General features: G+C 45.0%; 1 protein-coding gene across 4 annotated transcripts in view; it reads right to left on the bottom strand.

The window, feature by feature from the left end:
- Positions 1-17,597, bottom strand: part of PHACTR1 (phosphatase and actin regulator 1) — a gene marked incomplete at its 5' end in the record, with an annotated part of 543,658 nt that overhangs the window by 44,948 nt on the left and 481,113 nt on the right. For all 4 annotated transcript variants that reach the window (XM_079933678.1, XM_079933680.1, XM_079933677.1 and 1 more), the window contains one exon: positions 1,257-1,495. In XM_079933678.1, coding sequence (XP_079789804.1) covers positions 1,257-1,495 — 239 coding nt within the window. The remainder of the gene's footprint in view (positions 1-1,256; positions 1,496-17,597) is intronic.

Here is a 17,597-nt window from a genome sequence, read left to right as displayed (position 1 = left end):
GGGGCTGGAGGGTACGGGCAAGTAAAGTTGGGCAAAGTGGGGTCCGTGTGGGGTGGGAGAGGGGGCAAGCTCATGGAAACAGGCAATATTCTGGGTCTGCTTTTCCTTTTATTTCCTCACATCTGGAATAAATCCATGATTCTCAATCAGGAGTGATTTCTGCCCCCACCAGGGACATTTGGCAAAGTCTAGAGACATTTTTGGTTGTCAAACTCGAGTTTGCTGGGGAGGGTGCTACCGGCACCCAGTGGGTAGAGGCCAGGGATGCTACCGAACATCCTACAGTGCACAGGGCAGCCGCCATGACAAAGAATTATCTGGCCCAAGATGTCACTTGTGCCAAGGTTGAGAAACCCTGGTATAAAGCGTTCCATTCTCCGGGCAGGAAACAGTGAGCAGAGGCTGGGCAACAGCTCCTTCCCTCACGGCCCATGTGGGCCTTCGGCTGCCCCTCCAGGGTTCTCTCCTCAACACCAGGACTATTTCCATCACTCAGGTTTAGCGAGCTGTCTGAGGCCTGGTGAGTTGTGAGGCAAGAGGACGAGACCGGGAAGCAGCAAGTCTGGGGGGCTCCTTTGGACCTTATATAGTAAGTACTTATCTTCCTTCTTTTGCCACTGCTTTTTTTTTTAGAACGTGGGTTTTGGAATGAGACACAGGCAGCTTCAACTCTCAGCACTGCCACTTAGTAGACGTGAGTCTCTGGGCAAGTCCCTTACCTCTCCATTTTCTCCCCTCACCTGTAAAATGGGGCAGTAGTTTATGCCCCTGAGTGTTGTAAGATGTAGATGAGAATAAAACCTTAGCATATCGTCAGGCACATGGTCGGTAAAAGGTTGCTATCATATAAGTTCACGCATTAAAAAGTTGATCACTGAAATTTAAGTTCAGTGGTTGAGGTATGCTTAAAAATGAATTGGTTCCATATACAATGGTTAGTATTTTTATGTATTTTGTAGACTGGAATTGAATTTTAAGGTGCCTCCCCTCCTTGCTTTTTTTTTTTTTTAATTGATGGGGTGTTGCAGCCCAAGGGAAGCCATCAAAGAAAAAAAGAGACATCGAAAAGAGGCAAGAGATGGTAGCACGATGTTGTAATTTTTAGAGCTCTGAGGCTGTTCAGAGGACAGTTACCCTTTCGTCTTACTAATGAAGAAACAGTAACCTCGGACCTCAGATTAGAACCCACAGAGGTGGGCAGCTCTTCCCGCCAGCCGCGCCCCCCCACCCTCAGCGAAGAGTTTAGATGCACCCACTGGTATACAGCGAGCTGTCGTCGTCCTCGTCCTCTTCCCCTTCTCGTGTGTACAGGCAAGAAGAGTCTTCGTAGTCTGATTCATGAGGCACATTTTCTTTATTGTCATCACATTCAATCACAACAGTTGGCACTTGTCTTATTTCCGGAAGGCCCAGAGGTCCTGCTTTTGTGACACTGTCACCCGAGTGCAAACCAGAGCTGTGGTAAGAAGTAGAACAGGGTACCCGCTGCTCAGAGCTGTTTAAAGAGAAAAGAGCACATTTATTCTGGCTAACGTGTCATATTAAATGCATCAGAACCTTTTAAAAACTTAGCCATTATGTCCTAAGAGACAAAAGGTCTACTGGGCAATTCAAGTCTCATTTCTCACCTAACAGCTAACTGTTTAGGGGCAGCTGAGTTACTGGATGGTGTAGCATCACAGGATAGGAAATGAGAATTCTACTGCCCTGCGGATGGACGGTGGTGACGGGAGCACAGTAATGCGAATGTACGAGAATGCCACTGAACTGTATACTTTAGAGTGGGGAAGATGGTGAATTTCATGTCCTGTGTATTTACCGCAATTTAAAAAATAAAAAGTTTTAAAAATAAATTTGACTCTTTTTATTTCTGGTTAAGAGCAACAACCCCAATGGTCAAAGGAAGGTTCATTTGCAACCCACATGTCTTAAAGGAGTAAAAGGGTTAATTTGATGGTGAAGTGAGAGACCCAGGAAAGAAAGAGACAATACATGAAGCTCCAGCTTTCAAAGCTATACAGCATGACTGGCAGGGGCTGACTGAAATGTCACGGATGGAGATGCAGAGAAACAGAAGAGGTGGGACCATCAGGCTGGAGACCCACGCATGACATCGGGGTGGACATGGGCAAGGGCGACTCAGACCAAGTTCTCTCCCAAGGACCATGTCAGACCCTCAGCAGACACAGGCAACGCCAGTTTGGTTTTTCAGCAGGTCAGTGTTCCCAGCAGCAATGATGATCGTATTTTTGGTTTTACCTCTTTAGTTGAGCCAACTCAGATAAAAAATATTTTTTAATTAAAAATGATTTGGGGACTTCCCTGGTGGCGCAGTGGTTGAGAGTCCGCCTGCCGATGCAGGGGACGCGGGTTCGTGCCCCAGTCCAGGAAGAGTCTGGGAAGATCCCACATGCCACAGAGTGGCTGGGCCCATGAGCCATGGCCGCTGAGCCTGCGCGTCCGCAACGGGAGAGGCCACAACAGTGAGAGGCCCGCGTACAGCAAAAAAAAAAAAAAAAAAAAAAGATTTGCTTCTTAATAAAAGCCACGTGAAGTTTCACTGTAAGAAAATCAGGAAATGTGTATTATCAAAAATAAAGAAAATTAGTTATTTTCTTATTAGTGTCTATCCAAGGTTCCTACAGCAAGTTAGAATCCTTTTTATGACCGGCTCTGAATGAAGTCCAGCAAGAATAATGGAGCCTGAAACACACAGTTAAATTTTATAACTTTTTTCCAGATGAACTTCAAGTGGAATTTATGTCTTTCATTTAAGGAATTTCTAAACATAGGAAACTGAATGCATTTTACCATCCAACAGTGTTTGACGTGTTAAGAAACGGAGTGTGAGGCTATGCTGTCTAGCAATCATTTTACGTTAGAACATCTTATCCAAAAGAAAACTCTTAAGGACATATGCATGCATGCTAGGTCTCCTTTAAAACTTTCCTTACATTTTATTTTTTTTAAATGTGTCTAATTTCTAAATCTCAGCTTTTTATTTCTTTTCTTAAAATTATTTATTTATTTTTGGCTGTGTTTGGGGCTTTGCTGCTGTGCGCGGGCTTTCTCTAGTGGCGGTGAGCGGGGGCTACTCTTCGTTGCAGTGCACGGGCTTCTCACTGCAGTGGCTTCTCTTGTTGCGGAGCATGGGCTCTAGGCGCGTGGGCTCAGTAGTTGTGGCACACGGGCTCAGTAGTTGTGGTGCATGGGCTCTAGAGTGCAGGCTCAGTAGTTGTGGCGCACGGGCTTAGTTGCTCCGTGGCATGTAGGATCTTCCCAGATGAGGGCTCAAACCCGAGTCCCCAGCACTGGCAGGCAGATGCTTAACCCCTGCGCCACCAGGTAAGTCCCTCATTATACTTGATTGCTATGTCTTATTTAAATTCAATTCACTTTCTTCCTTCCATTGTTTCCAAAGGGCTGTTTTTCTCTTTGTATATTTCTCATAAGTCTTTAGTGACACAAATGGCAAATCTAGTTGACACATCATGAGCTATGGTGTTCAAGGAAATGAACTAAATCAACTTAAAAAAAAAACTTCAACCACTGAATAAGATTAAATCAATCACATGTTTATAAAAATGCAGCATCTTAATTAGACATTAGCAGGTTAGGGGGCTCATTTCCCACCTAGTTTAATAGGAATGGCAGTGAGAACAAGAAGGTGGAGTACAGAATGGATGGTCTCGCATGACAAATCCAAGAGCTGGCTGAAAGGTGACAGACTACACCACCTCCCGAGGCGGCCCTTCCATCAGACAACGACACCGGGCTCCAACCGCGCTTGGGTTTCTACACTGGGTATTAAGGGAAGTTGGTGTGGAAGAAGCAAAACTGTAACTCCATGGCCCCTGTTTTGCCCCACCCCTGCTTTCTCCCCTCCCCGCCATTTCTAGTTTAATTATTGGCTCCAGTGAAGGCAGGGCGCTGGGGATATGACAAGAGCAAGAATGAAAAGAAGCCAATAGCTATTCATGTCTGGTGGGAAAAGTCTTTTGAGGAAATAAAAGTTGGAAACTAGAAAGCACAAGAATTCCTTAAAGTGGACAGCTCCAACCTGCCCGAGAGGACAGAGAAAGGAGAAATACTATGCAAAGAAAGATAAGAAACTCAGCTTCCCAAGTAGTCTATGATAAAGAGGAGACTGTGATTTCTCCTCTCTCAAAGATCTACCGGGAGGGGCTTCCCTGGTGGCACAGTGGTTAAGAATCTGCCTGCCAATGCAGGAGCCACGGTTCAAGCCCTGGTCCGGGAGGATCCCACATGCCGCGGAGCAACGAAGCCCATGCACCACAACTACTGAGCCTGTGCTCTAGAGCCCACGAGCCACAACTACTGAAGCCCACGTGCCACAACTAGTGAAGCCCGCGTGCCTAGAGCCCGTGCTCCGCAACGAGAAGCCACCGCACCGCAATGAAGAGTAGCCCCGCTCGCCACAACTAGAGAAAGCCCGCGTGCAGCAATGAAGACCCAACGCAGCCAAAAATAAAAAAAATAAAAATAAATAAATGTATTAAAAGAAAAAATGATCTACGGGAAGTGTGAAACCCTGAGAAGAAGGGGCTTATAAGGCAGATCCCTCAGCCCCTGGGGCAGGTCCTGCATATAAGACTGCCCGCCTTGGAAAATAGGGACCAGTCATAGAGACCAGCGACTGCCTGGTTGGGGCATCACAGCAACAGCTGAAGACCTTGCCTGGCCGATCCGGCCAGTCTAGCATGTGACAGAATGTCCAGTTTCCATAAGGACGAAGAAAGTGTTTTCCAGCAAGCTGGGTGAATCCACCAAAAGGGTCTTAACAAATATTCTATTGATAAATATACGCCAACTCTGTGTTAGGAAGAATGCTGAGAAGGAGGAAGACAAATACCAGATGATTCCACACATCTGGTAGCTCTGGAGGACCACAGGGTAGCAAGCAAAGACACAAGGGGAGAGAAGAGTTGGCTGGGAAGGAGGCCGGAAAGGTTCTGATGGGGCCTCGGTATGAGCAGTCAAGACACAGCTCCACAAGTTCAAGTTCCGTCACTGACTCTCTCATGACACTGGGCAGATTATTAACTTTTCTGAGCCTCAGTTTCCTTGGGTGAAATTGGGTCAACGGTATCTTTTTAGTAGGTCTGGTGCACGTGTGTCCCACTGGCATGGCCTCAAGGGAGCCCCTCACTTGTTATTTATAAAAGGGCCCTTCAAGTGGTTTCCAAACATTCTCCGTTTCAGTCTGTCCTCCAGACTGTCGTCAAAGCAACTTTCGGAAACTCAGATGTAGCCATCTCACCTGTTAGAACCCTGAATGCCTGCCTCGGCTACAAAACCAGTGCTTCAAGAGTGACACACATGGAAAATCCAAAAAAATCCACATTACAAGCTATATTATTCACAGCAAAGAACTAAATCAACTGATATGTAGCCGCGTCTCACATCTGGCCTCCACCACTGGTGGTAATGGGCAGGAAGGGGGACACCAGTCCAACAGTCTTAGTAACGCTGGTTTTCTAGAATGGAGTTGTCACTTAGAAGACCTGCTCTAAATAAAAGGTGTCACTGCTAGAGGGAGAACCGTTAGCCTGGAAGCAGTAATTCAGACACAGCCTGACATGCAACGCCTTGCATAATCTGACCTGTATTATTCACCCAGCCTTGCAACCCCTCCACACCTCTGTCCCCATACAACTCACCCTTCGTTCACATGCAACAATGCACTGCACACTCTTGGCCTGGGATGTGAAGGGATCTCACCTTCACCTGGTTAATTTCTATTTATCTTTCAATACTTGTCTTGGGCAACACTTTGCCTAGTTTCTCAGGAGATTCCACAATTGTGGAAATTGGGAACATCCGTTTGCTTACTAGCTTCCTCTCCGCAACCAAGCAGTAGATGCCTCCAGGGGCAGGGACCATATCTTCTTCATGTCTGTAGCAGGTGCCTGACACCACGGCTGACACTCAGTTATTGTTTATTGTTTTTGCTGAAAGAAAGATGGGCTGGAATCACTGACATCTAGGTGCATTTTAAGTGGTTGACGAGTCATACACAAAGGGTATTAGTGCAGAGATCATTCTTTAATTTTCAGGGAGTATTTTCAGTGTATTGTATTTTCAGTGTATATTCAGTGTATTGTATAGGTACCCCTGACTCGACTGGCACGTTTATTAATGGCTTAGTAACAGAATCAAATATGTGGAAGAACTAAGGTAGAAAAGGAAAAGAGTAAACATTTACTGAATGTGCTGCCCACTGTTCTGGAGACTTCCACATCTCATTACATTGTTATAACAACCCTGCAGGAGAGGCGTCACTATCCTCATTTTATTAAGCAGGAAATGGAGGCTGTGAGAGGGTAATAGGCCCATGAGGGCGTAGGTAGTAAAGGGAGGAGCTGGAATTTGAACCCACTCTATTTCAATATGCTGTATCCAAACACTGAATTGTGATACTTGTAAGATTGTGTACTTTGGTTAAACACAAACCGCACTAACTGTACACATGCAAAGTGAGGAACACATCACACTTTGTCCACAACATGTGTACAAAACGGGTATCATGACTTTATAAATATTTTAAATCTTACTAACCAGGGTAAGTTAGAGTGTCCTTTCCTGCCACAGTCAGGCCATACCTGGGGCACTGAGTTTAAAGGATGCATCTTAGACACTGGGTTTAGAAAAGTCAGGATGGGAAAAGAACTCAGCTGTTTACCTATTGTCATGGTGACTTTTGTACCAAAATGGTTGAGAGGTTGCAGCAGAGCCTCAAATATTCACTACCCAGTTATTTTACAGAAAAAGTTTTCTGACTCCTCGTCCAAACCAATGGCTTCTAACCTGCATCATCCCACACTCCTTAGCCATATTTGATGTCCACTTACGCTATTATTTACTTCGTATTTTTAAGTCAACACTTAAAAAAAACTCAAATACTAATTTAGCCTCATCTTAAGCAACAATATCTTTGTAATCACTGGTTTTATGTTAAGTGTGTGTTTACAACTTACGTTAAAATAAGTACGTGTCCATTAAAACTTTAAAAAAGCTCGTCTTAAACTCACTTTGGGTACCACCAATGACGTATATATCACATTCTGGTTAAATGTTGGGCCAGAGTCTCTCAGCCTCGGCATGGCTGACATTTTGGACTGGACCCTTCTTTGTAGGGGGGGCTTGTCTTGTGCATCGTAGGCTGTTTAGCAGCAAACCTGGTCTCTACTCACTAGATGCTAGTGGCATCTCCTCCAGTGGTGACAACCCAAAATATCACCAGATATTGCCCAATGTCCTCTGAGGGGCAAAACTGCCCATTTGGGAACCGCTGGCCTGGAGTATGCATGACAGCTTTGCCACCTGCTGCATCTTCAGAGTTGTACCACCTGAGTCTCTTCACATGCAACTTGGGTATTAACTCTCAGGAATTTGCAGTATTTGCTGAAGGATGAACTGCCCAGATCTCATCTCCTAAGTTCCTGACCTGCTGTAGCTCAGGTTCCTGCTCTGGGGGCGGTACCAACGATCTGACACCATGACAGTTCCGCTGAGCATGTTATCTGTGCCGCGGCTCTAGTCCCTGAGCAGCTACCCCATTAATGCAAGAGCTCCAAACCAATTCGAGGGAAGCAGCTTTTCTCATTATGTGGCCCAGATCAGTGATGTACAAAATGACACTCCGGTGGCCCGGAAGAGTCACCACATCTTCCAGAGTACCTGTCCAAGTCCCCAGGGAAAAGATGACTCACATAATCAGATCTATTCTAGACCATTCACGTCAAAACTCTTCAGAGATTAAGCACTGAGTTTGCGTGGAATTCAAACGGATCTCATCGCATGGGGGTTGTGGTCATTGTACCTCTTCCAGGTGGGTGAGCAGGAATTAAAACCGCAGGTAAACGTGGAGACCCTCCTCCTGACCTCCTAGGCGGCGCCTCCCTAGCTCTTCCTGGATCGCTGCACATAATGGTGAAAAGAGCTAACACTTTAAATGCTCACACAGTGCCAGGGATGGGTTCACTTAAGCCTAACGACCGCCACCCTATTAGACAGGTACTACCGTTACCCTCCACTTCAGAGAGGAAAAATGAGGCACGCAGCCACGGTCACAGCGAGAGGGGTGCAGGCATTACTGAACTCGGGCAGTAGGGGCTGTAGAGCCTGAGCTCGCACTGGTGTCATCTGGACAGAAGCAGAGCCCTGAAATGGCTTCAAAACTTACTCTTTTTCCAGAACCTTCTCTCTTCCTCACCACCACCCAGTCCTCTCTCTACTGCTGTCAAACAGTTCCAGTCATATAATTCCAATTGAAAGACCTTTGAAGGGTCTCATTGTCAATTGGATAAACCTCACCCTCTTTGGAATGGACTAGGGAGCACCTCACCATCTGGCCCCATAATTCCTCCCCATCTGATCTGTTGCCATTCTTTACCGCGCACCCAGTGTTCCAGCCGCCAGGCCACCTGTCGCTTCCCGAGCACGTTGTGAGCTTTCCTGCCATCCCCCCACCTCAGAAATAGCCCCTCAGAGTTTGACTGGAGCAGTCCACCCACCCTCAGCGAGGGCTCCAGTGCCTTTTCTTTGGAGCAGCCTTTTCTGATTTTTCAGTGGAAAACAGTCCCTTCTCTGTGCTTCCACAGCTTCCATTCCCACCTGTTACAGCATCTGTCACGTTATCTTACAATCACACATCTAAGCATTTACCCCCTGCCCCCATGGACTGTAAGCCTGTCAAAGACAGAGCCTGATTATTAATTCTCTTCACATCTCAGCCCTGTTTTTGTGCACGTTTTGGGAACTGATGGAAAAGTCAATCAAATATTTGAAGTCTCTAGTAATGTAGGCCATAATATACTTACCATCTTTTAATTCACTAAAATAATTATCCCTGACCCTTAGATAGTCTTGCTGGGTAGGGAAAATATCCTATGAAAGGAGAATTAAAGCTGTGGAAATAGTGATCTAGAGTTCTTCCCAAGAAGATAATCCAAAGAGATAAGGCACAGATCTGTGCAAGGAAGAATGCCAGGGTACCCGTGTGCCTTCCATCCCAGGACGGTGTGAGTACAGACGTAACAGAGACAGCTTAACGTCAGCATATTTCCTAACTCTACGCTCTCAGGCCACTTCAGTTAAGACTGTCCAGAGTTAGGCTGCTTTGTAAGGTGAGGTAGTTGGGCTAGATAAGATCTAGAAGGTTTCTTCTTGTATGACATTCTATGATAAATTTAAATTAACACCAAAGGTCCTAAATTATTGTCCGGCGAGGGGGCGGGGGGGAAGATGAGATTCTGTTCCCCATCTGGGTCGCTCCAAATGATGTAATTTTCCTGAGAAATGAAATAGGGATGAACATGCAAAAACCTGAGAGCGCTCCGTAACATTTGCAAGATGTTGGTCAGTTGCACCATGTTGGAATATTTCCATTCTAGTAATTAAATACACCAGGGGGCTCCACAAATCAGGGCAAAGGAGCAGGCCATCTTTCAAAACAGCAACAATAGTTAACACGTAGGGTCCTGTATGGGTCCTATCAAAGTAATTCGTAAATGTTCGTTATCTCATTTAATCTTCCCAAAACTTGCAAAGTTAGGAAGGGTATTGTTATTATCCTGATTTTATGGATGAGGATGTTACATTTCTGAGGAAATAAGTGATCACTCAGTTGTGATCACAACAGGGATATGGACGTGGGTTTTCTCCCTCCAGGGCCTGTGTTCTTTCCATTAACCACACTGTCTTCTCCCAAAGAACCCTCAGGGCCGTTATTTTCTTGTATATGGACATGCTGACTATGAAATGCAATTGGTACCACAAATTTAAAAAAAAAAACACGGGAATATAATAATTATCGTATAACAAAAAGCAAGGACAACAGATGTTCACAGAACTCAGCTCCTTTTTTGCTATGAATTTTGCTGGGAAGAGCCCCACGGTTGGAGACTCTGATGGGACACAGAGACAGGTTTGAACTCCTGACGTGGGTGGTACATCCGTGTTTGTGTGAGTAGCCCGTGGCTGGGGGCGAGTAGGCTGCAGAGAGAACAGGATACAAGAGAGAGTGGGGCAGAATAATCACGAGGCTGGATAGTCTAGTCTTGCCTAATGGTGCGTCACCAACAAGAAGAAGAAGGGATGCAGTGGGTTTACTGTGGCCACGTCAGTGACGCAGTTCCTCGAGGACAGAAAGGTATCACCATCATAGGTGATGCCCACTCCCCTGCTCTATATTTTCTTCAGTGTATAGATGTATATACACAGCATATAATATAATCATTAGTGTATCATCTGTCTCCTCCACTGAAAGGTAAGTCTGTGAGGATGTCAACTTTGTTCTGTCCTGCTTTCTCCCCAGAGGATGGAAGTGCCTGAATGTCTTCCTTCATGAAAAAAAATGAGTAAACCAGGAAGAACAGACAGAAGTGTACCTAAAACAGGACGCCTGCCATTTACAAGAGACACATGAAAACAGGATTCAGAAAGTTTGAGAGTAAAATGCCAGTCCTAAATCAGTAAAAAGCACTCATTTCAAACTCTCTTTGCCTTCACTATGTCCCCATGCCACGTCAGGGAAGTGAAAAGCCGTGTCCTCTCTCCTTGGTCCCGTCTCCAACAAGAATAACGTTTAATGTGTCTCCTTTTTGGAAAACTCTTTTTTTTTAATTTTTTAAATTCAACTCTCCTTTTTGACTCTGTTAAACCAAGTAGGAGAGACATAAATTGAGAACACAACGGCACGCCTCAGGTTCCCTCCCCCTTCACCGCATTTTCCTATCATTTAAACAGTCACATGTTTCTAAGAAATCCCTAGACTTTGAACATTAAGAGACTGTTTTACCTTTCCTGTTTGTTACTGGTGAGGGAGAGGCAGCTTATTTTTAATAATTCATCAAGAAATGAATGCAAGACATCTACAACGACTCAGGGTCAGTAAACAGCTGGCTCCCTTCCAAGGGAGCTTTATAACCATCACTGCGTCTCCATCACATGGTAACAGGTAGATGCATAGTGGAGCATCGTGACCCATCCCTGGGCACGGGATTACCCACGATCAAGCACCTTTGATACTCTGCTAGGAAATCAGGGGCAGGTTCTGAAATGAAAAATTCCTATTTTAAATCCTTCCTCTTCCTTGAAAATACATGGGAACCATTTCACCACCATTTTTAAAGAAAAACGTGTCATAAAGGGATACTGCTTTCCCACACATGATTTCAACTGCACCTATTGTTAAAAAAAAAAAAGAAGACAATAATCTCTTGAAAGGACAGAGAACATTTATTACCCTCCGATATGATGCTGAAAATGAAATTCAACAGGGACAGCTTTCGTCCTTCTGACTGCACAGAGTTATAAAGAGAGTTTTCAGAAAGGAGAGGGAACAGTCAGACGTTTTCTCCTCGGAGCCCAAAAACGTGTGAGAAATTATGCTACAAATTGCAGCGTCTGCGGCTGGAAAATGACGGAAGTAACCTCTGACACCCAAGAAAACAGTTAATCAGCTTCATTTTAGGAAAGCAGGCACACATTGTACGCTCTATCACAGCCTTCTGAGATAAGAAACTCAACATTGGAGCCTTTGTGGTTTTTTTTGTTGGACCTTAGTCAGCAGGAAATGATGCCATTCTATATATAGACCAGGGGACTGAGCTTCCCTGAGTGGAGGATGTGTTTTGAGCTGCTTTTTTTCCAGCCATGGTAATGAATGTAAATTAGTTCACTCACATCCCTTTGTCTGTCCTTCCAGGGACCAATGACCCACACTTCTGAAACAGTGTCTGGGGTCAGGATGTGATGAATAAAACCGTAAGACACCCAGAATCTCACCAACAGCAACCTCCATTTCTGATGGAGGAACCAAACTGGTGGCTTTTCCACAGGCCTTTGTCCCTAGACCTCAGCCAATGTCCTAGGTCATGCTTGGCTGGATGTGATGCCAGGATTTTATTTTTGGTTCTTTTTGGGGGGGTTGTTTTGTAATAATTTTTTATTTTGTAATAAGTTTAGCTTTACAGAAGAGTTGCAAAGAAAGCACAGATAATTCCCATATACCTTTAAGCCAGCTTCCCCTCATGTCAACATCCTTCATGACCATGGTATATTTGTCAAAACCGAGAAGTTAACATTGATGCCACATTGCAAAACACTTCCTTTCGCTTTTTAACTTTTTTTTTGGCCGTGCCACGTGGCATGCAGGATCTTAGTTCCTCGACCGGGGATCAAGCCCAGGCCCCCTGCAGTGGAAGCAACAAGTCTTAACCACTGGACCGCCAGGGAATTCCCTAGCTTTTTAAATATCTGTGGTCTGCAAAATCTTTTTGGACAAGGGTTTCCAAGAAGATCGAAGCATCTATACTTATTCATTAAGCAAGGGCAGGGTTTCTACTCATGTACACATAGGAATTCAGGGGCAGATTCTCTCTTATAAAAATACATTTCCTTTTTTATCCTCTTAAGACTTTGAAAGATGTCAGTGGTTCATCTAGTCTCATTGTAACCTTCTTCTGACCAGGTGGCTCACCAGCCTTGCAGGGGAGGACCTGTCTTGCTCAGGGTGACATTACCTTGTTCTGAAATCTCATTCTGCCTCTTAAAGCAGCAGTTAAATTGCAAAACAACAGCTACAGGCAGCCACTTACAGATGATAAATACCTGCTGTAAAATCCAAGTACTGACCTAAAGTAAGACATTGATAACTCTGGCCTCAAAGGGTCAGGGACAAATGTCTCACCAGAATTGGAGGAGATGTTGAAGAGACGGTCATCAGTATAAGAAAGAGAATCTTTCCCTGGAAACACAGTTCATTTGAAAATACATGCCATTTGCTCTACGATGAACAAAATACCGAACTTCCTCAAATAAATGTCATTTCACAAGCAAACAACATTTAGCTATTCAGAGGTTCATTTTTCCTCCGGTACCAAGGCACAGCTACTCATCATCATGAACACTGATTTGCAGGTGGAAACACTGACATAAACCAATGCGGTAATTACGTCAGACTGTTAAAGCTAGAAGAAACCCCAGGGACCATCTAGTTCAGGACCGAGAATCCTTCTTTAGACTTTCCTGTGACCCTGAAGGCCACATAAAGTAACTGTCACCCCAAAATGTTTTTATACTAAGATTATAAATGAACTGTCATCTTTGAAAAGTCTAATTATGGAATAACAGAATTATTAAAGACTGAAGGGGTTTGCTGGGCTACTGATTTCAATTTCTTCTGTCCAATGCTGAAATTGTTCCTTTTTCAATAATCTTGACAGGTAGTAATTTAATCCCTAGCTAATGTAAGCAGTACTCAGTAAGTGTTGGCAAGAGTTCAAGATGGTTCTGGAAGCCTTTCTGGTTCTGGTTGACCATTGTTGGTCTGGACTATCTGTATTAACACCAATGTATAGCTAACTTCTCAGGAGAGGTAAAACCACTCTATTTCTATAAACATTCACATTAGAGATAACTTCAGTATTACTGACATGGAGTTACAGGGTTGGACAGGACATTAGCAGACAACCTCACCTGTAGGGTTTTTCTTTAGGAAGCCTACAAGTAAACCATTTGGGACAGCTGCTAGCCTGATCTTTTCAAAAGATCTCTTGTATTCTCTCCAATGGTTCCCAGGCTCTTCCTTACATCAGATCACAATCTTCTGTCATTTCTCTCATTCTCTATAATTGTCCCTCTAAAAAGCTGGAGAGTAACTGTCAACTTCCTGCCTTTTCTTCCTAAAAATCTCATCACCCGTTTGGAGACAGCGTATCATTCCTTCTTCTAATCTGCCTAGAGTATTCTCTCATCCCTTTTCTCCGTCTTCTCCTGGTTCTTTCTATCTTTGAGATTTCAGTTTAAATGCAGCTCTCCAGAGAAGCCCACCTACCAGCTGACCCCCTGCTGTGCTCTCCCCTCCCCCCAGCTCCGTCGCTGGCACTGACTCGCCCAGGTCACACTCCCAGCAGACTCCAGGCCACGCCGAGGGCAGCCGCCCTCTATACTTTGTTCACTGCTGTATCCCCAGTGCCGAGCACAGAGCCCCATTCAGAAAAGGTGCTCGATAAAAAATTGCTGATGGATCTTCTGGTTGCTAAGGAAACACCGATACTTTCCTTTTTCTTCGCTGGGCCTGTTTTTCACTCAAGGTGTATAAATCCTTAGCCTCAGCGACTGCATGAAATTTTCTCCTGGGATTAAATTTTCTCCTGGCAAATGTCGCAGCTTTTCTAATCTAACTGTTCAGGGATTCTGGGTAGGAAAAGGGAGAAGCATGAGTTTATCAGAACTGTAATTGATTTGTCCACTTTTTTTTTTTTTTTTTTTTTTTGCGGTACGCGGGCCTCTCACTGTTGTGGCCTCTCCCGCTGCGGAGCACAGGCTCCGGACGTGCAGGCTCAGCGGCCATGGCTCATGGGCCCAGCCGCTCCGCGGCATGTGGGATCCTCCCGGACCGGGGCACGAACCCGTGTCCCCTGCATCGGCAGGCAGACTCTCAACCACTGCGCCACCAGGGAAGCCCTATTTGTCCACTTTTAAGGCTCATATGTAGGAAGTAAATTTCTCTCTCTAGGATTAAATGTATGATACTTAAACCAAAACCCAGTGAGTGAAAATAAAACACATTAAAAATATCAATTGGCTGTTGATATACCTAAATGATAATAGTGACACAAACTCAATATTTGGCTTTTTTAGTTTAAACCCGGAGATTTCAATTATTCTTTCCATGTGGCCTTACCTGCTTTACTATCTAATACACACCCTCCTAATAGGCACAACTCTGCCTAGGGTGTCCCACTCATTCTCCTGCCCCTTCACCCCGCTGTTCCCATCTTCCAGACCTTGCTGTAAAAACCTGAAAGTTAATTTTAGTTTCAGGCCAAGGATGCTGAATGGTCAATGATAAATCTCTACAACTCAACAATTTGCTGGAGGAGCTACAGACGATCGTTTTCCCCAACTTTATCACATATGCTGGCTATGCTCCAAGAGGATTAAATGAAGGGACAGTGAACTTCAATGGGAAGAATTCGTAATCAAAGTTACAGCATCTTCAACTCTAGTTTGACATTACAACAAGCAAAGACCTAGGGTTAAGTTTAAAGGATGAACTTTTTTCTTTGCTTCTAATATCTGCAAAAGCAAAACAAAACGGGCACAACTGAGCAACGGGCTGAGGAGTGTACCCACTGCTAGAGCCTATTTGCATCATTAAGGGAGTTTCCAATAAAACATCAGAGAGGAAGGGGTGGGGGAATGAGTGAAACAGGTGAGGGAAATTAAGGGGTACAAACTTCCAGTAACGAAATAAATGGGTCATGGAGATGAAATGTACAGCGTGGGGAATATAGTCGATAATCATATTATATCTTTATACGGTCAAAAGGTACAAACTTCCAGTTATAAGATAAACAAGTACTAGGGATGTCATGTACCACATGATTAATATAATGAACCCTGCTGTCTGTTCTGCATAAAAGTTTCTTAAGAGAGTAAATCCTAAGAGTCCTCATCATAAGGAAAATAATCTTTTCTCTCCTTCTTTTATTTTGTACCCATATGAGATGATGGATGTTCCCTATACTTTTACTGCGGTCATCGTTTCTTGATGTGTGTAAGTCAAATCATCAGGCTGTGCACCTTAAACCTATACAGTGCTGTATGTCAATGATATCTCAATAGAACTGGACCAAAAAAAGCATTAATTATGCTCACAGATTAAAATACCTTTCTATTTCAAAGATCATAAGAACTTTTTTTTTGCTGTACGCGGGCCTCTCACTGTTGTGGCCTCTCCCGTTGCGGAGCACAGGCTCCGGACATGCAGGCTCAGCGGCCATGGCTCACGGGCCCAGCCGCTCCGCGGCGTGTGGGATCTTCCCGGACCGGGGCACGAACCCGTGTCCCCTGCATCGGCAGGCGGACTCTCAACCACTGCGCCACCAGGGAAGCCCCATAAGAACTTTTGATAAAATACATTTAAGAAATGTTTACTGAATATTTCCTATATCATGGGTCCTGTGATGAACTGGGGGGGCGGGAGTCGAGTGGGAAGGCAAGGATGGCTCCTGCCCACATCTAACAGAGATTACACCAAGAGACGCACAACAGGACGCAGTGGGTGCAAGAGGAGGATGTGCAGGCAGAGCTTCCTCTGGGAATCTGAGAAGCGATCACAAGAGGATGTGGTATTTTAATAAAGTCTTGAAAAATAAGCAGAACTTTTCTTTGCAAATTGGGGTGAATTCCAGACAGAGGGAATCATTCAAAAATTTTAGGATCATGAGCAAAATTAATACAAAAGGTTAAAGACACGGTTGCCGCACGATCAACACCACTTAATATTTACATAATGTGTGTCTTGTGAGAACTCAAAGCTCAAAAGTGAAAAAGAACAGCAGAAGCAACCTAAATATCCATCAGGACAAAGTGGGTTAATAAGGAAATACCATAGCAGCTACTAGGGGCTCTACATTCATTCATTCGTTCATTCATTCATTCAAAGTGGTTCTCACCCTTGCAGACTGCACGTTCTACTAGGTAAGAAAGAGCAACAAGGAAAGTAAAAGGCAAACGTAGAATGTTAGATGGTGAAAAATGTACGAAAGAACAAAGGGGGACTGGGGAATAGGCTGTGTTGGGAGGAGAGTTGTGATTTGAAATAGAGCAATCAGGGAGGGCTTCACTGAGGAGGTGACTAGAGACTCAAAGAAGGTGAGGGAGGGAGACTTTAGGATACAGGAGGGAAGAGCAGTCTCAACTGAGGGAACAGCCAACGCAAAGGCCCTTTGTCAGGAGGATGCCTAGCATGTCCAGGCCTTGTGGTAGGAGAGAGTAGCAACGTGGAGGACAGCAGATGTAGTCATAGGGCTGACAGGGGCCCAGGCCGTGGTGGGCTTCTGGGCTGAGGCGAGGACTTTGCTTTTTACTCTCTGTGAGCCGGAAAGCCAAGGAGCGCTTGTGCACGTTGTTATGGACTGAACTCCACTCCCACCCAATTCGTGCTTAAATGCTAATCCCCAGCACCTCAACATGTGACTTATTCAGAGGTGACTATGTTAAAGGAGTAATTCGGTTAAAATGAGGTCAGCAGGGTGGGTTCTAACCAAATGACTAGTGTTTTTATCAGAGCAGGAGATGAGGACACAGACCCGCAGAGGAGAGACCGTGTGAGGACACAGGGAGAAGACGGCCGTCTGCAAGCCCAGGACAGCGGCCTCAGGAGAAACCAGCCCTGACAGCACCTTGACTGTGCACTTCCAGCCCCCAGAACTGTGAGACAGTAAATTCCTGCTGTTTAAGCCCCACAGTCTGCGGTACTTTGCTATGGTGACCCTAGCGAATGAATAGAGTCATGATCAGATTTTCGTTAAACCTCATCTCTTTGACTGTCATGTTAAGGACAGACCGAGGGGGCAGGAGTGGAAGCAGCAGACCAGGTAGCAGGGACCCAGCAAACCAGGTGAGGGACCACGGGGGCTGAGACCGCGGGGCGGCAGGAGCACGTAGGAGGTTGCATAGCCTAGACAGATTCTCAGACCTCTTAGGACCTGCTGACCCCTCAGCCACAGGGTATGAGAGAAAGAAAGGTGTCAAGGGTGACCCCGAGATTTCTGGCAGGA

This window comes from Stenella coeruleoalba (assembly GCF_951394435.1).
Source record: "Stenella coeruleoalba genome assembly, chromosome: 10".
In the NCBI taxonomy this organism is placed as follows: domain Eukaryota; kingdom Metazoa; phylum Chordata; class Mammalia; order Artiodactyla; family Delphinidae; genus Stenella; species Stenella coeruleoalba.
Note: the sequence above shows the minus strand (reverse complement) of the source record. Positions and strands in the feature narration are given on the sequence as shown.